The sequence below is a fragment of the Muscardinus avellanarius genome (genome assembly GCF_963383645.1).
Source record: "Muscardinus avellanarius genome assembly, chromosome: 11".
Classification (NCBI taxonomy): Eukaryota; Metazoa; Chordata; class Mammalia; order Rodentia; family Gliridae; genus Muscardinus; species Muscardinus avellanarius.
Window position 1 is genome coordinate 40,601,459 of NC_137797.1, and position 17,997 is coordinate 40,619,455.

Here is a 17,997-nt window from a genome sequence, read left to right on the forward strand (position 1 = left end):
GGAAATATTTAAGAGAGTAAAAACACCAGCCACAGGCTAAAAAAAATGTGCAAATTGCCCATTAGACAAAGGCCTTGCAGGAATAATATATGCATATATGTATATATACACACATATATACTATATTACATAATATATTATATATAGCTATATAATATATAACTATATTACATATAATTTCAAAAATTATTATATATAGTGTCAAAACTGATCAATGCAAAACCAAATAACTTAACTTTTTATTATTATTTATTTATTTATTTATTTATTTAATTTTGATGGTACTGGGGTTCCTGGAAGCCCTTCAACCTCCGGGCTACACTCCCAGACCTATTTTATACTTTTTTTTATTTTTGGAAAAAGGGTTTATTAAGCCAGCGCAGCTGGCTTCGAACCAGCGTAATCCTCCTGTCTCTGCTTCCCAAGCTCGGGGATTACAAGCATGCGCCACCACACCCGGCTCAACTCTTTTTAAATGGACAGTTTTTATCCCCCATATCACAAAAGAAGGTAAATAGATGGCCGAAAAAAAAACATGTGAGAAGATGCTTGGCATCAGTAGTTATTATGTAAATGTAAACTAAACTAAAAGCATAGTGGACACTATATACTTATTAAAATGGTTTAAATAAAGAATAGTGACACTATAAAGTTTTGCAAAGACTAAGAAGTAAGAGCCCTCAAAGATTGCTGATGAGTACATGAAAAGTATACATACTCTGGAAAACAGTTTGGCTTAAACATACTCATATAACCCAGCATACCCACCACAGTTATTTAGCCTAGAGAAAAGAAAAGAAATTTTACACAAAAGCCTTCATTTTAATGTATACAATATCATTGTTTATAAATGTCTCTAACTAGAAACAAACCATATGTCCTTTTGTGGGTAAATAGATACCTGTACTCCTTAGGACAGTCATACAATGGAATATTACACAGTAATATAAAGGAAAAACTATTGATACACAACTTGGATGGGTCTCAAATGTATTTTCCCAGATGATAAAACCCAGTCTCCAAAGATTGCATGCCAAATTATTCCATTTCTATGACATTCTAAGTAAAGTAAAAACAAAAGAGAAAAATCTGGATTTCCAGGAATTACCAGGGGAAGAATATAAAGGTGCATTATAAGAAAATTCTTGGCAGTGGTGAACTTCTTTGTATCTTACTGGGACGGTTACAAAAATCTAAACAAGAAAACTCATAGTTTGTACAATAAAGTGAATTTTACTCTATAAATTAAATAAAAAACCATCTGGGTCTTTGAAATACATTGGGAAGAAAATTTTCAGGATTTGGGAATAGAATGAAAGCTATAAATCCCACATAACCTAAAGACTACATACAAACCTGATTATCAAGCAGGAATAAATTAAGAAAGAGGCAATCATGTGGGAAAAAGAAAATGTATACTTCTCTCATGAAGGACAAAAGCATGTAAGTGCTTAAAATGTCACACTGCCACCCACATCGGGACAGGGGGCATGTGAATTTAAAAACCTACAGAGGAGGAAGTGAGGAAGAGAAAGATGAGAGTAACCTAGTCTCTGCTACAAATGGTGTGGTAATTTTCCAGGCAGAATGAGCTTTGATAGTTAATCAGTCCAGGTCTATTTCTAGATAGTACTTGGAATAGAATAACAAGATTCATCAATACCTCCTCAATGGCACCTGCAGAAATCCTGTGACCTGCAACATTGATTACATCATCATCCCGTGACATCACATACAGGTATCCTTCTTCATCCATGTAACCAGCGTCCATGGTGTCATAGTATCCCTGAAAATCAGAATAAGTAAGATTTATTACCATGTAGCTTCAGCTAATGTAGTCATTTTTAAATTTGGTAAACTATGAAATGTGCTAGGAATGGATTTACTGTATGTATTTGACTTTCTCCTAACTAGACTATGAAATTAAATTACATTTGATTTTGAAACCTTACTAGAATCTTTTTGTTCCTCTAACAGCTAGGAATAAATTAAAGTGTTCTTATATATGTTCAAGTTAAGTGTTTGAACTTGGAGTCGTAAAGTTTATGAACCCAATTACTATTTTTAATGGAGAAGTAATAGCTCAATATTTCCAATATACTTTAGTATTGTAAAGTAATTCTTTGATAAAGTTCTTCTATAATTGTGTTAATTTTTAAAAGCTTTAATGCTCTCTATGAATAATTACCAAATAGATCACTAGTTTATTAACATGTATTAGGATTGGACTCAAACCTCAGTGAAATTTAATAGTGAGAGTGAAATAAAATTTTTAATCACCACAAAGTAGCACATCTTTACTGATCCAGAAATCACAATAGAAAGAAGAATGAAGAAGAAATTAAAAAAAAAAAAACATTACTTCCTCTAATGCTGCTGAGTTGTTTTGATACTTATGTTTATGAGCATGGGCTTTTGTACAAATGCTTACAAGTCACTATTTGTGTGTCTTAACCTTTTCAACACTCAATATGTCACATGATAATTGAGGGTCGTGATTTGACATGCATGGATTAATATGGACTAACATTGACTGTCCCTGAAAACCTCAGGCAATGAAGTACTGTTTGGAGGTGAAATCACTGAATCACTAGCGTTCTAACCTCATCAGTGAACTAACCCATTGATGGATAATTTTGATGGATTTATTGGCTGTTAACCATAGGCATATGGAACAAGACTGGATGAGGTAGAGTTAAGTGCATGTGGTTTTCACAAGATTAGCTTTAACTTTGTAAACTCGTGACATCATATAAAGGTATCCTTCTTCATCCATGTATCCAGCATCCAAGGTGTCATAGTACCCTGACTATGGGGGTGTGGCAATGGGTACTCTATCTGTCCCTGGCCCTTCCTCTCCTCACTGTGCTTTCCTCTGATACCCTGCCACTATGATGTTTTTGCCTTGGAACTGGCCAATCTCGGATTAGCCTTTGAACCATGAGCCAATATAAACATTTATTTCTCCAAGTTGTTTTTGTCAGGTATTTTGATCTCAGAGAAACAAAGCTAAATAACACAATAAGCTAATGCATTCAGCCTTGTAAGACTTCTGTGGCCCCTATGGAATGGGTATATAAAGTAGTGTATGGGCGGCAATAACTACTGTTTTCACTTTTAGGGAGGCAACCAAGAGTAGTAAAAACATGAACTCTGGAGCCAGATTGACTACCTTGGTTGGAATCTCTGGGTAAGGTACTCAACTTTTCTGTGCTGTTACTAAGCCCTCACCAGAAGGCAGAACATAGAGTCACTTTCTGGAGTTTAAGCAGCCACTGGGGTTTGAGGGAGTATACCAAGTTAAGGCTAATCTTGTGAAAACCACATGCACATATTATTTGCCATTATCAGATTATAATTAATCATATCAGTACCCTGATGTTTTTAACTATGGCCCATCACATAGATAGATTGGGCTGACTGGAATCGACTATACTGACAAATCTTCCCTGCCACAGTCTATCAGGGAAATATTTAATCTTGGCTATTGAGGTCATTCCACTCTGAACTCTCTCTATATAGAAAGCTATTTTAATTCTTGTCATTTGTCTAGTTGATTAGGTTATCTGTCTTTTACTCACTAATAATAAAGATAAAATACTAAATACCTGGACTCACTTTTTCCTTTATGAAATTCCAAGCTTTCCCTCTTTTTTACCTAGTACATAATGAGGACAAGGTACACCCTTCAGGGCATGGAGGAGAAGTGGAAGGACAGCAGAGAGGATGGTGGGAACTTGAAGTGTATTGTCAATGAAGTGCTGTTAGGAGCACAGCATACCTTTATTTCTCCAAGTTATTCTTGTCGGGTATTTTGGTCACGGAGACACAAAGCTGACTAACACAACAAGGTAACGCATTCTGCTTTATAAAACTTTTGTCTCCAAGCCAAGGCATGAAGAAGCAACAGCAAATGTTAAAGTGGAAAGAAAGGAAGACAATCCCTGTTATCCAGGCCCCTGGGGTGAAGGAAGTCTTTGAGAATGCTGTCTCTATCCTAGTGCTATAATTTCTAAGTGAAATTTTAAAATAAGGAGCTCAGAAAACATTCAGAGAAGGATATCAGAAATAGATAAGGGAATGGAAATACAACTTCTGGGCAAACCAAATAAATTCTATTTTTATAGTTAGATGAGAGAAGGTTATGGGTTCTTAATGACACTGTATATTTTTTATTAGTTTCCCTCAGTCTGTACAAAGGTATACAGTGGAGGAAAAAACATAGAAGTAAAAAAATTGGATTTAAAAACAATTTTCTAATATTGAGAGTTTAGAAAAAGTTGCTAAATGAAACAGAAATCTCTACATCCAGAAACTAATAATATGCATAAAATGACTTATTATACAATTGTGATTTGGGTATTCTTATCCCTGAAAGCTGAAAAATGGTATAGATAAATTTTAAAAGTCACTTTTTGATCCAGAATCCTAGAAGTAAGGTGATCAATTTAATAAACAAACATTATAGAGAAGTTTATAAAAAAGATTCAAAATATATTAAAGTTCTTACAGGAAATTTTTCAAAGTACAAATGCTTGAATGCTTCCTGATTCTTCCAGAGTCCCGAAAAAGCCCCAGGTGGTAATGGCAACCTTATATAAAAACAGAGTAGTTAAAAATGTAATAAAAATCATAATAAAAACAGATCGATTAGAACTATTATTTTTTCAGTGTGTTGGATAATCAGAATGCAATTCCCACAGTGAAATGTAGCCCCTAAAAGAGCTGGACAAAGTATGTCTGATTCAGGCCTAAATAGTTGACTGTATCATGTTGGAGAATGATGGTGATTTCTGGAAAATACAAAAAGACACACACGTCTGGATATTTGAATACTGATGAGCCTTAATCACTATGTCGAAAAGAAACAAAACACCTGTAAAAATAACGAATCAAAAATGTATCACCAAGTTACTCTGTAAGAGAAATTTCTCCATGCTAGGAAAATAAATTCATTTTTATTTAAAGCACCCAGATATCAAGGGTCACTTCTGCCTGTCTGTGCAGGAACACCTCAGTTAAGCATCCAGGGTCCAGTCTTACCCTCATAACCAATAGGTCTCCCTCCCCAGGAAATGCCCGCTGACTGCCAACTCTTCTATTCTTTATTTTTCATGACCATCCAAGACCATGTATTTTCTTGTTCCTCTGAGTTTATAGAAGATTTGGGCATATAAAGTACCATATGTCTTTCTTTCCAAGACATTTCCTGGACTAATTTCTTCTTTACTCTGTAGCATCAAAATGTTGTTGATACTGTAATGCATGGCAAGGCTTTAATCCCTGTATATTGCTTAACTATCATCTGTCTATCTACATTTACATAAATCAATGAATAGATATTTATCTGGGTTCCATGTAGGAACTGCCTTGCAACAAAGAAAATCATTCAAACTGTTTTCTGGACAGATACAGAATTTAGACACTATAATACATGAGGACTTTCAAACACTCTCCCATACTCATACAATAAAACACACTAAGTGGAATAGTGACTTCAGGGCTTGGAAAGGAGGAAACTGAAAATGAAGCACAGCAGAGTATCAAGGTGCACACTAGAAAATTTCTACTGTCCACAAGAAGCCACGTACATCCTTCCCACAAGCAGCATCTTCAGTTCTGACAGGACAAGAGGAAGCAAACTGTCCAGTGGACTGCCACAGCATTAGCTCTCCACAGCACTGAATTTTATTCTCACATCTGTCAAGGAGAAAATGCTGGTCCACGTGGGAGACATTGCCAATGACTTTTTGGCCAACCCAGATGATATGGCTCATCCATGTTCAGCCTCCCAATAGTGACCTGTTTTTGTTTCTGTTTGTTGTTTTGTTTATTGTTGTTGTTTGGTTGGTTTTGTTTTTTAAGACAGAGGAAATATAGCAGCATTTTAGGACCTCAGGTAAGTACAGAAGAAGTATTTGAAAGCATTTTGTGGCTGGGCATGGTGGTGGCACATGCTTGTAATCCCCGCAGTTGGGAGGCTGAGACAGGAGGATAGCAAAGGTTTGAAGCCAGCCTCAGTACTTAGTGAGGCTCTCAGCAACTTAGTGAGACCCTGCTTCCAAATAAAATAGAAAATAGGTCTGGGAGTGTAGCCTGGAAATAGAAAAAGCCCCTGGGTTCCACCCTCAGTACCACCAAAAATAAAAATAAAAAAATAAAAAAGTAAAAGCATTTTGTAATCCACTTTTAAAAAGCTGCAGAAATGTGGATGTGTGATTGCTGCTGTTACCATTATTGTTCATTACATCTCTTTGAAGGCAGCAGACTGAAGTTGATAATCCCTCTTTTAACTGACTTTACTATGCTAATCCTTCTAAATCTCCATGTACACAATTTCACCTCACCAGTTTGTTTTAAATAGATTTGCTAATATTTCGCCAAAGAAGAGTAAAAATCACTGAAAAAATCATTGAGATTAAACATTAATATGACAGTTGCTATAAAGTCAGTCCAATGGCCTTTAAAGGAATCTAAAGGCAAAATAGTGAAGAGGACACTAAAAAGAAGTTACAAATCAAATGTCAATAAAGGCCAAAAACATCAGGCTTGGTGGTGCATGCCTGTAATCCCAATATTTGAGAGGCTATAACAGGAGGATTGTAGGTTTGAGGTCAGCATCAATTTAGTGAGATCCTGTTTCAAATTTTTTTTTTTTTTTAAAGAGAGATCTGGCAGTAGTTCAGATGGAGAATGTTCCAGGGTTCAATCCCCGGTGTCAAAAAAAAAAGCCAAAAAGAACAAAGGTAATAGTGAAGTCGATTATATGTAAAATAAATAATAACAAACCTGATGGAGATACACATGAAATAAAAACTAATTCTCATTTGTTGTTAAGATATATGTAAGCCAGGCGTGGTGGCACACGCTTGTAATCCCCACGCTTGGGAGGTGGAGATAGGAGGATCCCACAGGTTCGAAGCCAGCCGCGCTGGCTTAAGAGACCCTGTTTCCAAATAAAAAAAATATAAAAATAGGTCTGGGAGTGTAGCCTGGAGGTAGAAGGGCTTCCAGGAACCCCAATACCACCACCAAAAAATATACATATATATGCATATATGTTAACATAAACTCTATATCCAGGAAAGAGATAAAGATATGAATTAGATTTTTAAAATTTAGGGATCTTTGGCATCATAGGTAGAACCATCAAATAAGATGTCAAATCCATGTCTGAAAATCAGAAGGGAGATGAGCCTGGGTAGATATATAGATGTACTCACTAAACTTAAGCTAGGTAATTACAGAACTCCAATCCAGATAAAGTTTATAGAAGAAGAAGGACACATCCAAGGTCAATCGCAGTGTTAAGAAAGGAAAAAAAGAAAAAAATCAGAGATGTATAAGATTTAGAAGATTTTATGTTATAGGAACCACCAAGAGCAGAGTATGAATAATGACCAAGTGTTTAACCATGCCAAATTAAGTAATTTTGTTTCAAAATTTATTTTAAAATGGACTCAACAGTAGAAATGAAAGGTAGTAATTAAGACAATTTAAATATTCTTAAGATTGTCATTTCAGGCAAGTGGAACAATTCATAATCCACAAATAAAAAGTCACTAAGTGGAGGTAATAAAGTTAGAGCGAGACTATATTTTTTTAAAATTGTATGGATGATGGAAGGTGATACACAAGTCAATAGTTTGATGCAGAAAGGCAGGTTGATTTAAGATGGGAAGACTTGGGTGGACATATCCAGTTGAGAGAAGATGAAGGTACGAAAATGAGAAGACCAAACACTGATACAATCATGCATTTATTCATTCTTTCTTTCATTTGTTCATTAACTCATGCATTCATTTTCTTTATTCCTTCTGAATTTCTTGGTATTAGTCAGTGTAATATAAAGATATAAACTATGGTCTCCCATGCATGGTAGTCCCAGAAAATATTGAATGGCAGGAGATTTAATATTTGTAAAATACAAATAGGGAGGAACACTGACACAAATCATATCTACCCTAAAAGTCAGTAAAATAATGTAAAAATGTAAATATCCAAGATGCCTTTCACGCATGTTATAGCAGGTGATTAAACTCTGCAGGGCCAGAGGTTTCTGAAAGACAAGTTTGTTTGTTTTTCTGTTTGTTTTTATGTACTCAAGATGTGGAATTGCTAGAAATGTCATGTGTGCTTCTCCCATGTTATTGTGGAAGTTCTTCCACAAAACTACATAATTTTCACTATTGTCAAATACAACGGAAGATCAGACTGGAAAGGAATATAGGAGATTGCCATTGGTAATTGGTAGAGTAAAACAGGGAAATGTTTTCTGTTACTTACTAACAAGGCGTGGAACCTTAAAAAATGCAGATGCTATTATCTGAATATCAAAAAGGATATCCAAAGAGGAATCCCTGAAAAGAACCATGCCATAGTCCAAAATAAAAAGTACACACAAATGTGTGTGCAAATCATTTAAAGAAACATGTGAAAAGAGAGGAATATGATCCAGACAGAAATCATGTGTACATGAGTATAGAATTTACTTTTCACAGTATTCTAAATGAACAGTTTTCAGTGCTATCTTAAGGAATATTCAGAATCTAAGTTCAATTTGTCCCTCTGGAATAATGATGCACTAGGGATCTTTTTCTGAGGTTGTATAAAAAGAGCACTTTTTCTGTAGTTAAAATCATACATTGGACTGGCAGAAGGAAGGAAAATTATGAAAATACTAAGAAATATGCTGGCCTACACACACACACACACACACACACACAACACACACACATGCACACACACACACACCCTTCAACTTAAAAATCAAATGCTACTAGTCTATGATACCTTCTGCAACTCTTCTAAGCAGAGTGAAAAAGAGAATTTTGTTACAGTTTTTCCTATTAGCCTAGGGAGATCCTTGTGGAGAATGTCCTTTTCCAGGAGACCATTCTGAAGCGGGGAGAAGAATAAAGGAGGCAGCAGAGAAACATATGTAGGAGAAAAGCATCAGAGTGCTGAGAAATCCTTAAAACGCTAGGGTAGGAGAAGGATGTCCAGCCTACTCAAAGTAGCACATTTTTGTGTGTATGTCTCTGTGTATGTGTATGTGGTACTAGGGATTGAAACTAGGGGTGTTCTACCTCTGAGTTATATCCCTAACCCTTTCCATTCTTTGTTTTGAAACAGGATATCTCTAGATTGCTTGGTGTCCTACTACATCGCAGAGGCCAGTACTGAATCTGTGATCTTCCTGTCTCAGCCTCCCATGTATTGGGAGAGCAGGCAGGCACCACCATGAGGGACTGACTGATGGTAACACATTCTTGACCAATCTGAAAAAATAAAACCCCCAGATATCTCTTATTCCAGTTAAGGAATCATTTGTACCCACTGCTCTGTCAAGAATCCCTGTGGTTTAAGAAATAAATTGAAAACATAATTCCAGTTCCCTAGAGAATTCTGGAGGCAAATTTCAACTTTGTTCTTCAAATTTCCTACAGGGTCCTTAGGTTTTACTTGAGCTTTTCCTATGAAGTTATTTTTACCTCCCCAGATAAGACTGCATAGACCATAATTTCTTTCTCTCTAGGCACACAGACATCTAGGTGATAATGTGAGCTCTCGCTGTGTAACCACTAACAATGCTTCATTTCACATGTCTAACATGAGGATAATATCAGTCCCGTGCCTACCTCATAGTGCTGTCATGAGGCTAACCAGAGATCATGATAAAATCTGTATATGAGATTTAGGAAGGATAATCATTACATGGCAAGCTTGTTTTTACTCTAAGGATACCTGGAGAGAAAGATACCCTGGCTCTTTCCTAAGATGACAGCATAGTGACTAAATCACTGCTGTGAAACCATAAAGATGTGAACAAACATCGTTAAAAGCCAGGAGTTCGATATGTGGAGAATGAGAAATTGGCTGGTAGTTAAGTAAGAGCCATTGGGACAATCCCATAGGGCTCCCTGGCACCTACCACCGACTTCAGGGCACAGGTCAGCAGCAGACAGCCATGGTGAGGGGGATAGCTACACTTCCAGTGACAACAATGAATCTGCTCAGAAAAAAATGTGTGCCCATCAGAAAGGAAGAGCCAGAGACCTATGGCTTTAATATCAGTGAGTGCCTTGCAAGCAAGGGAGGCAATTGCCGTTAAAATTTCCTTTCATGCTCTGCTCTCTGTTGCCCGGAAATTACTGACTCATAGTTTTATTCTGCACTTTGGAGCTCTGAATGCAATTACACGAGCACCTTCTAAAATTCATGAGCATTTTGTATTCATAGCAACTCAGACACCATAACTTTCCCACTAAATTAACTGCCTGGAGTTGGCTTCAAAATCAAAAGAATTTTCTAACGTTCATGCGGACATAAAGTTTTCTCTTCCACTAGAAATATAAATTCTGTGGATGCGAGTAATTTGCTAAGACAATGAAACTGCGAGATACCTGTTTATTCTATCTTGGGAACCTATAGTCGTTTAAGATCACTAAAATGTTTTACTTCTAGTGAAGGGGTCCCCAGAAGAGAAAAGAAATGACTTCCAGAATTACATAATTAAGCAGGTGGAAAAAGTTAAGGGTATAGAGGTTTGGGGGTTTTGTTCATTTACTTGGTTTATTCTCTATACATTGCTATTTCTATAAATACATGTATGCACATATTCTTTTCAGTATTGAGGATCAAACCCAAGTGAGCTCTACCACTAAGCTCCATCAGTAGCCCTTTTTAAATTTCATTTTGAGACAAGGTCTCCCCACATTGTCCAGGATGGCCTTGAACTTGTTATCATGATGCCTTAGCCTCCTGAGTAGCAGGGATTACGTGTATGCACCATTACTCCCAGCTTATACATCAATATTTCTAAACATGTACCTACATGAATAAGTATTACTGATGGATGTTAATATGAAAACACCCTGCACATACTGCAAACAATCATTTAGATTCATGGAAGAGTATTAGGTTGATGAGCTAAAGTGCAATAGCAACTGGCAATTGCAGTTTTAAAAGGAAGCTCTTTCTATGATAAATAAAAATGAGTACCTGAAAAAAAATCTTTCCAGTACTGCTTTATTAGGAAGAGAAAGGGAGAGAGAGACAGGGAGAGAAAGGATCTTGTGGTTCTTTTTCTGATATTTTCACCTTACCTTTTAATAACAAAATACATATATTTTCAAATATCAGATTCACTCTTAACCAAAAGGAGGAACTGGATTTCACTGCATGTCTCAACATTTTGCATTCTCATACTTTATAATGAAACCTCAAATGCCCCGCTTAGGAATACAGAGGAAAGAAAATCATTCTGAATTGGTGACAGTCTGAACTATGCAATGCTTTAAGCAAGAGTTGTGTTACTTTCATTGACTTGAAATAACACTAATGGCCATAGGGGAAAATATATAATATATGTGGGATACCGCTGTATTTTATTATCTCCGAATGGATGTAGGGCAAAGTCACCCATAATAAGAGTGACAGAACCCATGGGGGTTCAAAACTGTGCTGGCATCAAATGCCACCTCTGAGATCTTAAAAGAGTTGCTTTATGAAATAGATGACTCACTTACAGCTAGGTTATATAAAAATGTATGCTTCTGGAGTGCTTTTAAAAGCTCTCGAAAACCATGTGCTTCCCTAAGCAATTTAAACATCCACCCACAATTGTGTTCATATAGTTTTCTTTATCAAGCCCACCCCAGCCCCTATATTTCACCAAATAGGTCATATTTCAACTAATTCTATGTGAATATGAATTCTGATTCAGAGAAATATGAGTACAAATGGTATTTTAAATGTTTAATTTTTCCATCTTTTTGAATATGTTTTCTTAAAATTGAAATTTTTAAAAAAGTAGTAGAGCTAGGCATGGTGGTGTACATCTGTAATCCCAGTATTTGGGAAGTTGAGACAGAAGGATATAGGTTGAAAGTCAGCTTTAGCAACTAAGTGAGGCACTCAGCAGCCATTTTATATTTTAATATTTCAAACTAAAATATAAAATGGGGCTGAGGATGTAACTTAGAGGTAGAATGTCCCTGGGTTCACTTCAATCCCCAATAACGCACACATACGCAGGTGCACACACACACACACACACACACACACACACACACACACACACACAGTAATAGGTTCCTTGCATGTTTACTAATAACACAAAACTATGAAAAGAAATGTAACATAATATATATCTGCAATATTAACTTTTTGTAAAGTCAAAATATCTCCACTTGCAGACATACATTTTTATGATGGCTTTCCATGTAATTTTCATAGCATTTAAAATATCTTATTAGAGAAAGGCAATCTTATGCCACTTTGAGAATGCAAAGCAACAGAGTTCTCTTGACTTCTAATAGAAATCAACGAGGCAACAAATCTCTCTTAGGACCTGACATATAGTGTTCTTTATTTACAGTTGCTCATTATAGCAAATTCTACTACTTAAACCATATATGTAAAGATATGATAAAATATAACTATAATCAGAGGAGCTAAAGCAACCCATATCATTTAAATGTGCATATTATGTGGCATTTTAAACTTGCATTTCAGCTTTTACTAGTGCAACAATTTTAAAGTGCTGATTTAATCACAATGATTTGAAATATTTTCACTTTAGCATTTTTGACTATCAAACAATGTTGAAAAATGTTGACAAGAACTTCAGTATTAAGTGAATCAGGAATTTTTTAATATGCTACTGTTTGACTCAATAATTATACATTTAGAACTCCATTCCATATGATCACAATTATCAGAAATGAAGAAAACACAAAACCAAAATGTTGGTCAATACAGTATTTTTGATCATCAGTTAAAGAGACTACACTGCCTACAATTGTTTATATGTATTTCCCTATCACTCTGAAATATATTATGATGAAATAACACAATGCATCAATAAAAGTATATGATGCTACAATGGAGATAAAATATTTTTGCAAAATAGGATAATGATTAAAAATTATTCAGAAAGGCTGGGGTTGTAAGTAGCGGTACATCACATGCCTAGCATATATAAGCCTTGGGTTTAATCCCAGCATCTCAAAAAGAAAAAACTGCTTCTGAAATAGGCTTACGGGAGAACAATGATAAACGTAAACAAAACTAACCCAACTATATAAAATGTTTGTCAAAAGCTGGACAATCATATGCTTAATGATGGAATATGGGCTGAGAAATGTGTGTTCTGGTGATTTTGTCATTGTGTGAGCATCATAAGGAGTTTTAAGACAAACTTATGCAGCATAAGTCAATCATTTGACAAGGCTTCTTGTTTCAAGAAACATGATGGATCGGAAGTTTGTCAGGCTACTGCGAGACTAAAATTAAATACTGGCTTACAGTAAACTTTTCTTATAAATAGAAGGACTCTAAAATACTTTAATAATAATGATTATAATACTCTAAAATAATTATAACAGTATGGTATAGTAGATGCCCAAACAGTAATTATTTTATTGTCATTATCAAGAATTATGTATGGCATTTAATTAGGTGTGGGATAATTTTATCACACTAGCAGAGCACTAGGTTTGTTTATAACAGCATGACCACAAGCTCATGAGTAATATGTTGTAGTACAATAGTGCGACTAGGTGGTAGAAATTTTTCAATCTCCATTATAAGTCTGTGGGAGTACTATTCTATATGCTGTCCAACATTGAGCAGAATGTGGTTTTGCATAATAGGACTATATATTACAAAATTAACAGTTTATTATTGAGGTTAGGAAGCACAGGAACTATTTACTTGTTATATTTTTTCATTTGTATATTATTTATAAAATCATAAAAAAGTTATTTAAAAAGTACAAGGTTTATCTTCCTTGAAATTTTTATATCTAAAGTTGTCATATTTTTAGGACTTCCATGTTTTAATTACAATAAAGTTGGCATAATTCTCAAACAACATACAAGCTCATTCTGCAATCTCTTCAACTATACTACCAATGCAATCACTATTTCCCCCTACTATAATTTTTACCCTTTTACCCATTTTTACCCTTTTAAATAGTAGCATTGAAAAATTTTCTTACTTTACCACAATATTTCCTAAACATCGAGCCTTCAGTTTTTGCATGTTGTCATCCAAAATTATAACTACAAAATGAAATATAAATGAATAAATATTTAAATGCAAACCTTACAGCTTATTATGAGTCCATGAATAAATAACAATAAAATGAAGGATACATGCATTTGATTCTTAACAAGATCATAAAATTTCCTTCCATATCACCCTTAAGTATGTAATATTTCAAATTTATTAGTAATTTTTCAACCTATGTTTATGTCTCCTTATGACCTTTTAGTCAATTAAAAACATTAAAATATGTTCATCTTTTCAAAAGTCAAAGAAATTTTTAAAATGCACTAAAAGATATTACACACAACAACAGTTATAAATATCAGTATCCCACTAGATTCTGAGTTTGTTAAAGGTGTAGCCCCTGCCTAATTCATCTTTTTCTCTCCAAATCCCAGGACAGTGACCAAATTGCTATGTGCTGGAGAATTGTCTTATCCTTTAGTTTCTGTATGTAAAATATGGGAGCAATTCCTTTCTCATTGTATTGGTTAAGAATTACTTGTGGAAAAATGCATAAAAAGTGACAAGCTTGCATAAGGTACTCAATGAATGTAAAATTATTATATTAAATTAAATATGTTTTCACACAGAGTTTTCTTCCTCAAAGTAGAAGGAAAGTAGTTATATTTTATTACAGTATTAATATAACATATGCTTTTGAATCCCTGAATAACCACAACATACAACAAAATTAGCCAAAAAGTCACTGGTAAACCAGACATAATGGTACATGCCTATAATCCCAGTACTTGGGAGGCTGAGACAGGAAAATCAGGGGTTTATGGTCAGCCTTAGCTACTTAGTGAGGCCCTCTGCAACTTAGTGAGACCCTGTTTCAAAATAAAGATTTAAAAAATCAGGCTGGGATACAGCTCAGTGGTAGAATGCACCTGGGTTAAATTCCCAGCACCACACACACACACACACACACACACACACACACACACACAATAAAATAAATAAAATAAATAAAATAAAATAAAATAAAACAATAAGGCTGGGTGTGTAGCTAGGAGGTAGAATGTCCCTGGACTCAATCTTAGTACCAAAAGAAAAAAAAATCTTAGTACCAAAAGAAAAAAAGTCACTGGTTCCTCAATTATAAGAGTTTAATGTGTCCTGTCTGGAAACCAACACTTACAAACAGTGAGAAACTTCTTTATTCAGATTATATGAGGCATCGAAGCTTCACTCTTTCTCACAAATAGATATAAAAATGGAACAAAAATACCAAAGGTAAATGTGTTTAATATCTTCCACAATCTGTGAGCCCTAAAAATGTCTCAACACAAAAGTGACCTTCTGATAAAAGAAACAGGAATGACAGAACTGTTCAAAGAAGGTATTTCACTACATCTGGGTTCACCTTTCTTTAGTTAGAGAAATCACTGACTTCACACACACACACACAACCTGATTGTGTCTTTTTATATGTATGTCTTTTAAGGCTAAACGACCCATGTTACCTAATGTAAACATTGCCCATGGGGGGAAAAGGCATTATTTTCATGTTAGAGAAACAAAAGACAAATCTCTAAATTTTTTATTCTTATGCAAATATAAATATATGTTAAGCATCATTCTGTCCTCTAAACCTGGTTTTTCCTTTTAAATCTCCTAAGTTGTGTGACCTTATAGAAATTACATAACCTCCGTGACTCATTTTTCCTTGTCTGTACAATGAATGTGTGAGTCTAAATCAAGTTGGTTCCCCTAGTTTCCAGAAAACATCAGGCACATTACTAGCTGAGATTCAATTCCATCTTTCTATTGGCAGGCACTGTGTTAATGTTCTGTTGTATAATTTCACAACTCAGCAGTCCTCGAATGTGTGTCAAATTATTATTTCTACTTAGAAATATAAGAATTGAGTGTTTGAAATGTGAAGTGATTTAAATGTAAGCCATACAACTAGGGGATGGAGCTCAAGGGAAATTACTCAATTATTATAACCACTACTATAAATTTAAAAACAAATACAGAATTCTGGCATGATGAAGCGCTATGTAATCCCAGTACTTGGGAAGCTGAGGCAGTAGGATCACAGGTTATCTAGGCTAGTCTCAGCAACCTACTGAGACCTTGTTGTATAATAAAAAATAAAACAGGACTGGTGTTACAGCTCAGGAGTGCTCTACCTGTGTTCAGTCCCCAGCATCCCCCCTGCAATATATACAAAACAAATATTGGGAAGATTTAAACAAAGAGCAGTTTGTTTTACCAGCAAAAAAATGTTTTCTCTTAGCAATCTTACACTTTGTATTTATTTTCAGTCAACAAGGCTCTAAAGCCTTATCATTCCTAAAATAAAAGATAGTATATGTTATGGAAGAAACTACAGCATTTGTAAGCAAAGCAAGACCAAAAATAAAATAAAACACAATGGTTTGTATTGTCCTGAAGATAAAATCAGTTGTATTACATTCAGAAAATTACTTAATCTATCTGAATGTCAAGCTACACATCTCTAAATGACAATATCTCTAAAACACATATACTTTAGCATTAAGTGATGTCACACATACTGGCAATTAGCGGATGTTTTATAGTTATTTCACACCCATATTCTTAAAATGACTTATAAATTGCATTATTTCATTGGTTATTAGAGCCATTTAGAACATGCCCTGGAAGCTCAGAACATTACTTTGATAGCAAAAAGGAAGGAATTCGTTTTAATAGAAGGCATTCATCCAATCAAATACTTAGCTCTAAGTATGTTTCATGGAATCTGGTACAAATTTGGTGGAGGAAAGTACCACATTTATTAATCGCATATTCTAAATGATCACAGTCATTCTTACCATTGTATCCCGGAACACACTTTCCGGCTTGCCCTGGTGGAGGTGTTTTAGAGTTACCCAATCCAATGCATGTTGCTGTAATTGGGGATCCGGTTTCTGAAGAAAGAAATATGATACACCAGTTAGTGTTTCATCCAAATTTCTACTGTTTCTTCAGTGTGTGCACACTCTAAGATATCTTAGTTTGTCTCATGAGTTAATTGCACTAGAAATATGAGTTCAATGTATTTTTTAAATAAAAATAACTTGTCATGTTTCCACAGTTTTAAAACATAGAATAAATATTTAGAATAATTTACACAGTACTGTTTCTTCTAGAGAAAAGAAAAAGACTGTTCTAATTTTGTAAGTGGTAGATCAGGAGGTATAAAGAATGAAGAAATGGGTTACCGTGAAAGTTTTACAACACATGTTAAAAGCTAGAAGATCACTAGAAAAGTGTTCTCTTGACTCAAAGTTATTATGTTTATCATTGTAAATTATAGTCATGTGCTAAATATTTCAGGTATTTGTAGCTTGTTCTCTGGAATGAATAGCTCAATTATTTTAAAAATGCATGTGTAGATAACACCATTTTCTAGCTTTCTTCATCTTTTTAACATATTTTAGGATACTAGAGATTGAGCTCAGGGACATCTTACGTCTGAGCTACACCCCCAGTGTTTATATATTTTTTTAAATTTTGAAATAGGGTTCTTCTAAGTTGCTGAAGTTGGCCTTGAACCTGTGATCCCTCTGTCTTAGCCTCCTATGTACTTGGACTATAGGCATGCACCACCATGCCTAGCCATGCTCTACTTGTCTAAGAACTCTACTTACCCCGTGACCTTGTTCCTTTGGCTGAATCTATCAGTGCTTTAGAATTTATTCTGGGTTTGTTTCTGGATGTCTAGAGGCCCCCAGACATAGAAATGCAGATATTTATGCTACACTATTTCATCAAGACAAAAAAACTTACATTTAATGAAAGGTATAAGTTCATTTCTTCTGTATCAATTTGTAACAGCCAGAATACAAGCAGCTACTACCTGATAATCATAGCTTTGAAAATAAAAGTCATTTTTAGAGGAATGTATCTGTTCCTCATAAGTACAAATTTGGAATTTCCAGAATCATTCAGATGTGAGATATATCT

At 34.9% G+C, this 17,997-nt stretch overlaps 1 protein-coding gene across 1 annotated transcript in view; it reads right to left on the reverse strand.

Moving 5' to 3' along the window:
• The window catches only part of ACSS3 (acyl-CoA synthetase short chain family member 3), a gene marked incomplete at its 3' end in the record, with an annotated part of 180,470 nt that overhangs the window by 27,829 nt on the left and 134,644 nt on the right, over window positions 1-17,997 (reverse strand). The window contains exons 10-13 of the mRNA XM_080706415.1: window positions 16,863-16,958; window positions 14,006-14,069; window positions 4,511-4,592; window positions 1,664-1,786 (exon numbers count right to left, since the gene is read on the reverse strand). Of these exons, the coding sequence (XP_080562541.1) occupies window positions 1,664-1,786; window positions 4,511-4,592; window positions 14,006-14,069; window positions 16,863-16,958 (365 nt within the window). The remainder of the gene's footprint in view (window positions 1-1,663; window positions 1,787-4,510; window positions 4,593-14,005; window positions 14,070-16,862; window positions 16,959-17,997) is intronic.